General features: G+C 31.5%; 1 protein-coding gene across 1 annotated transcript; it reads right to left on the reverse strand.

The window, feature by feature from the left end:
* Window positions 1-207: 207 nt before the first annotated feature.
* LOC125072744 (ATP synthase subunit gamma, mitochondrial) lies at window positions 208-3,765 on the reverse strand. The gene is made up of 7 exons (XM_047683424.1): window positions 3,667-3,765; window positions 3,294-3,467; window positions 2,750-2,828; window positions 2,540-2,597; window positions 2,088-2,245; window positions 1,514-1,678; window positions 208-912 (listed from the first exon to the last, which is right to left on the reverse strand). Exons 2-7 carry the CDS (start codon window positions 3,455-3,457, stop codon window positions 646-648), a joined length of 891 nt encoding a protein of 296 aa, XP_047539380.1. The 5' UTR covers window positions 3,458-3,467; window positions 3,667-3,765; the 3' UTR covers window positions 208-645.
* Between the last annotated feature and the right edge of the window lie 2,405 nt (window positions 3,766-6,170).

Consider the following 6,170-nt stretch of genomic DNA (forward strand, 5'->3'; position numbering starts at 1 on the left):
GGGAGTCGAGTTTGTTTCAATATGAATTATTATTTAACGAAGATTGGTTCCATAGTATAAATTATTCTCGTTACACTGACTTCTTCCAAACAAACTTCTAAATCAATGTAGTTAATTATAAAGAGAAATTTGTATTTTAGTCTAAAATTGCATTATACTGTAATCTAAAAGACCTATTATATATTAGTTACGTGTAAATAAAACTCATTTTGTATCTAAACAGTACTTTAATGCTAACCACCACTTGATCCTTATAAGTATTTCATAAACATTCAGCCAAGGAATCGAACGAGTGTTTGACCACTTGTAAAGGTAGAAAAGCCAGTTATGTATTTGCGTGTGAATTTACAACCGACCAAAACACTCGTCCGGGAATGTCGGCATCGTACATTTCGCTATTGAAAACACGGCAGTTACGGGATAAATACGATATCGAAAACGGTTGACAAAATGGCGTAGTTTATAATCCGATTCCATCCATCACATATAATATCATTCCACATATTAATCAATGATAACATATTACACTTAAAATAATCGATTCGAAATAATAAATATTTCTGTGTAAATTTTTTGTATTTTATAAATAAATTATGTTGTAATTTGACAGATACTCGGCCGCCAACCGCTTCAACTATAGTGTTTTTATTCCAGAGCGGCAGCACCAGAGATAATTTCGATAAGTTCCCTGGTAATGACGGCTTGGCGAGTTCTGTTGAAGGTCAGTGTCAATTTTTCGATCATCTCTCCGGCGTTCTTGGAAGCGTTGTCCATGGCCGTCATACGGGACGACTGTTCGGAGCAGGCTCCTTCCTTCAGGGCGTAGAAGAGCATAGAAGCGAGCGAAAATTCCATGTATGATTGAAGGACGTCAGAGTCCAATGAATCGTAGATAGCCAGTTTCGGTGCGTTCTGAAAAAAACAACGTATATAAGAAATCTATCTATAAATTCGGGCACATATTATATTGTTTAACTCGCATTAGCATCAGTTGCGAATTTTATTGTCGTTTACATATATCTTTCCCCCGATTCTAATCGATCCTCGGAATCACTATTGTCAGTTTAAGCATTTACGTATATTTTTTTTTCTTTCTGTGGTAAACTGTTATGGATAGAACACACTAGTGTTATTCCTTAATTCCAATTACTTACTGTCATATATATTTATCTGTAATTATAATATGCATATACAATGTGCATTAGAACCAGATGGTAAATTTAATGGCATATAAAGTAAAAATGAAACAGAAACGTTAAAGGCATATTGTTCTTTGATTACCTTCACTGACGGTAAAATGTACAACAGAGATGCAAATAATGCCTAATTTGCACAAGATTAGTCACAATATATAAATCTTTTTTTATTGGCACAGATTATATATGATTAATAATAGGTCTTTTTCTCACAAAAATATATGAAACTCCCAATATTTTATTTTAATAATAAATATCTAATGCTCAGCAATGAGGGATTGTAAGGGCTATGCGGTTACACCATAGTTACACTATACCTCAATAGCCTTCTGACTGAACAGCGGCAAGTCAGCCTGTGAGTAGGACACTACAGACTTGAACTTGTTAAAGATGATCTTGCCGGAACCAAAGTCGTAGCCAGAAGTCATAATGGCATTGGCGATCTTAGCCGCGTCCAAGAATGTAGGGGGAAGACGACCAATCTGGAAATTACAGTTTAAGAGTTGAAAACACTATAATCTTAAAAAACAGAGGGCATTTTAAAAGTTTTTATTTTAGCAGTGAATTTTTATTTATAATTACACTTCTCCAAAGTCAGTAATTTCTTGTAATAAAATTCTAGTGGCAATGTTTTTTCTTTGAATAAAAAGTGGATTTGCCATCCAACGGCCACCTGATGTTAAGTGGCCACCAACGCCTATAGAGATTGGCACTACAAAAAATATTAATCATTCCTTATATCGCCATTGCACCACTGAATTTTAGAACTATTTATCTGTATATGCTTTATGACATAAAAAGAAAGTGCTTTAAGCTGTTAAACATGTTGATAATAGACTTAATACAATGTCAATCTTAAGTCTAGGTTTCTAGATATAAATCTCTTCTCACCTCATTAGCGACACTAATGATATGCTTCCCATACAAGCGTTGCAGGATACTGCGAGACTTGTCACCAACGCAGATAACTTTGATGTTTTCTGCTCCTGGCTCCATGAGACGGTTACGGATAACCTTTGACACACCAGTGTGGACAGCTCCACAGAGACCTGAGTTAGAAACACAAAGATATATAATTATACTAATGACCAGGTATGTGTTTCTTACGAGCATTTGAAACTACAAGGGAATGGTGCCATCATTATGTGAATAATCACAGATAAAAAAAATGCAATTTTTTAGTTAAACCCTCAATTGTTTTAAGATATTAATTCTTTAAAATATTTATTCCCCCACACTTATGTGATAAACATAGTACACTCTGACAGTTTTTTTTTATTGCTAATACCTATATTTTTAATCTTTTGCTTTAATATAATTAGGGCTTTAAAATAAGCATTTACCTCTGTCAGATGTCATAGCAATATAAAGCTGTTTGGGTTCATCCTCAGGGGCGGCAACCTGAAAAATATTATATAATTCTTGAAACATTATTAATACCCATAAATATATAAGTTTTACTAGAACTAAACAAATTGTTTATATTGATTAAAATTCAGAATTAGTAATTATATCAACTTTAAATGCTAGCATATTTATTAGTAACAGATTACCTCAGCTTTTTCATAGAACTGTACTGCACCTTCACCATAAGGACGGGCAGCTCTTAAGTCACGTTCAGCACGAGTATACCTACAGAACAAATACAATTAATCTCATGTACTTGGTAATCATACATTTAAATTAATTTATGAAAGAAAACACCTATCATATATTATGCATAATAAGTTTCATGACAATGTATTGATAGTATGGTTATATATCTATAAACAACTTTTCTTATTTTATTTCAACATAATTAAGGATAAATCAGGTTACTCCGCAATTAATATTTTAGAAGAATTATTATATTTAACACTTTATCAATATACAATTATTCATATACTTTCATCTCATGATGGGACCAATTTTTTTACCAGTATTAAGGTTACTTTATAGTTACGTGGTTCAAAGCTTAAGTATTATCTTTATAATCTTGTTTAAAATAAGAATGAACTTAACTGAACATCAATCAATATGTAATAATAAGTTATGACATTCCGATGTTAAATTTTTTAAGTTTTTTTTTTTTTTATTAACACATTGTCCTGGACTTACTTCGCAGCTGACACCATCTTCATGGACTGCGTAATTTTCTGGATATTCTTTACAGACTTCAATCGCATAGAAATGGCTTTCAATGTGGCCATGTTACGGTTCTGCTGCTGGTTGACCCCCATGGTCACCTGGGTGCAGACACCCGGTGCAAAACGGCCCAACATTTTCACGGCTCTATAATTGATAATTAATAACAAAATCAAATTAAAAAATACAGGTTATGTATCAACCAGCTAAGTTATGTAAGACTCTAATCTTGACCGCCACTGTATATTCAACTCAATACAATTAATATTTCTTTTTCTTATAAATGTAAGCTGTAGTACTATTATTTTATATCAGAATTAAATATTTAACAGGCTCCAATACTAACTTTTTTGGGACTTTTTTGATCAAATTATGTATACCAGCCGATGAAAATGTCGCTGGTCAGAAGGACGACGACGTTCGTTCTTACGGGGAGGACAGCAGTAAAAATTTTTAATTGAAAAATATAAAATTGAGATAAAATTAAAATAATATATATTTGTTAAATGAGATTATATCTTTATATACGTTACATTAAATTTCAAAGTTATATTATAACAAGGAAAATAGTAAAATTTTCTATGTTAAAATGTACCATAACTCTAACTGCTACAGGAAGGTACGTAACAAAGCTTCAACTTCTTCTCAGGTAAATGTTTTCATACTTCAAATTACGTTTAAAGTAATTTCAAGTATGAAAACGATAATCAATTGTTAATTTTAGTGTCTAATAATGTGAAATATTCATATATATATTTTTAATTCATATAGACTAAAAAAACAATGTATTGAGATGATTAAAATCACTCTGCAACTTGCCAATAAGAATAACACTAAAAATTTTACAGTCAAAACAAGTGCGGATATACTTAAAAAAAACTGACAGGGTTGTCCAACCAATTATTCACTTTTTAACAGCTGATTTGGAAGTTACAGTTGCGAATTGCGGAAAAGTTAAAGTTAAGTTAGTTAGTTAAAGTTAAGTTTTCTATCGAAGAAGAAAGACTGTCTGTCTGTTTGTCTGTCGCGATTTTACTATCAAACCAATGAACCGAATTCGATGTAATTTGGTATGAAGCAAACTTGAACTCCATAGGTCTTTTTTTGCCTAACATGTGACAACCAACCCCTAAAACGCGAGCGAAACCACGGGCGACAACTAATAGAATATAATGAGAATTTTTACAATTAAGAATTTATGAACATTTGACGTTAATAGTTGAAATAGCAAAAAATGAATAATATCTCTACTCTGATCAACTTAAGATAATTTTGAAACTAGAATAGACATAGACAATATATGCAATGAATATTGAATTACCCATTGCAATAAATAGTTGATTAAAACCTACAAACTTTTTTTTGTTTATATAATTCAATTCAATTCTTAGTTTAATGCCTTTTAGTTGTGCCGACAGGGCTCAGATTATTTCGCCAATGTCACGTAGGATGGAGAAGACACGAAAGAGATTTATCGGTATTATTTATTTATAGGATTAGCAACAGCAGCTGACGGATGTCATAAAAATGACAACGTCAAAATGTTAGAAAAATACGATGAAAATAAAAAGTAGGTATCTGTCATAACGAGATATTATTCATCCATACCGTCGACATCATTAGAAGTACTATTTTATTATGTCGGCTTAAGTTTATATTTAAAAACTGTTGAACTTGTTTAGTAAACGTCAGCTGTCAATTGTGTTTATTAAAAAAGTATAGAAAATAAAGTTACTTTAACATATCTAGTTATATTAATATTAACCATGCCTGCTCCAGAGGAAATCGTTGATAATAAACCAGAGCAAGTACAGGAACAACCTCCACGAGAGATAAGTCAGACCGATCATTTAAATAAGAAATTATTAACATCGCTTCTAAATAGGATGAATGAAGGCGGTAATTCTACGTTGGCGAAAATGTTAGAACCTGATAATAACGAGGAGGACAGTGACGAGTGGAAAGATTAAATATTATTGCAAAGGTTTAATGACTGAACTATACTGTGTACTATAATATTACAATAAAGTATTCGTAAAAATAATGAAGTGATGGTTTTTGTTTTATAATTATCTAGTGTCAAGTATAAAAGTTTGACTCATACTTATTGAAATTTGTAATCTTAGTTACAACTTAAAATTGTTCATTATTATGAAGATTACTATGTTCTGTGATAAAAAAAAAAGATAATAACAAAAAACAAGTCTGCAATATTTAAATATTTGCAAAATATACCTATTTCAAAGCTGTACGTCCATTTTAAAACCAATCCGTACACTTGAATACCGTATGTTCTGCACAGTTGGCTTATCTTGGCGAATTGTGGCACATTCTCTAGAAGTATCAATTTATTCATTCATACAACAGTTCATCCATCTTTGCATTTAATCTAGATTTGTGTTATTATTCATAGGCGTTTAACTGATTGTTATATGTAAATTTTTCAGCATAATAATGACTACTGTTGATTTGATTATGGCTTACAAGTTTTATTATCCAGTACGTAACACTAGCTCTTTACCTATGAAGAGTTGGTCTTTATCACCCTTTGGTACCATATTGGCACCATTATTAGAGATATGTTGCATATTAATGGTTATAAGTCATATATCTTTTTACCATAAGTAATAATAACCAAGTAAATATCAGACAGTTATTGTTTTGCTAAGATGATTGTATATATTTTATATATTTTTTCTTCAATAATTTATTTGCAATCAGCCCTAAAGCTATGCTAGCTAGCTACAAATCTATTCGATGAAGCTGTCATATAGAGTGGCTTCCTATTAGAGTCATCACTCATGTGATGCTGAGCTACTAATGGTCTCTAGGATATGATGATGTTTAAAT

Source organism: Vanessa atalanta, chromosome 22 (genome assembly GCF_905147765.1).
Source record: "Vanessa atalanta chromosome 22, ilVanAtal1.2, whole genome shotgun sequence".
Classification (NCBI taxonomy): domain Eukaryota; kingdom Metazoa; phylum Arthropoda; class Insecta; order Lepidoptera; family Nymphalidae; genus Vanessa; species Vanessa atalanta.

Coding starts and splice junctions, on each gene's coding strand:
- LOC125072744 (XM_047683424.1), bottom strand. CDS start 3,457: ATGTTGGGCCGTTTTGCACCGGGTGTCTGCACCCAGGTGACCATGGGG. Junction 2,829..3,293: donor AAGATGGTGTCAGCTGCGAA/GTAAGTCCAGGA, acceptor TTTGTTCTGTAG/GTATACTCGTGCTGAACGTG. Junction 2,246..2,539: donor TGCTATGACATCTGACAGAG/GTAAATGCTTAT, acceptor TTTCTAACTCAG/GTCTCTGTGGAGCTGTCCAC.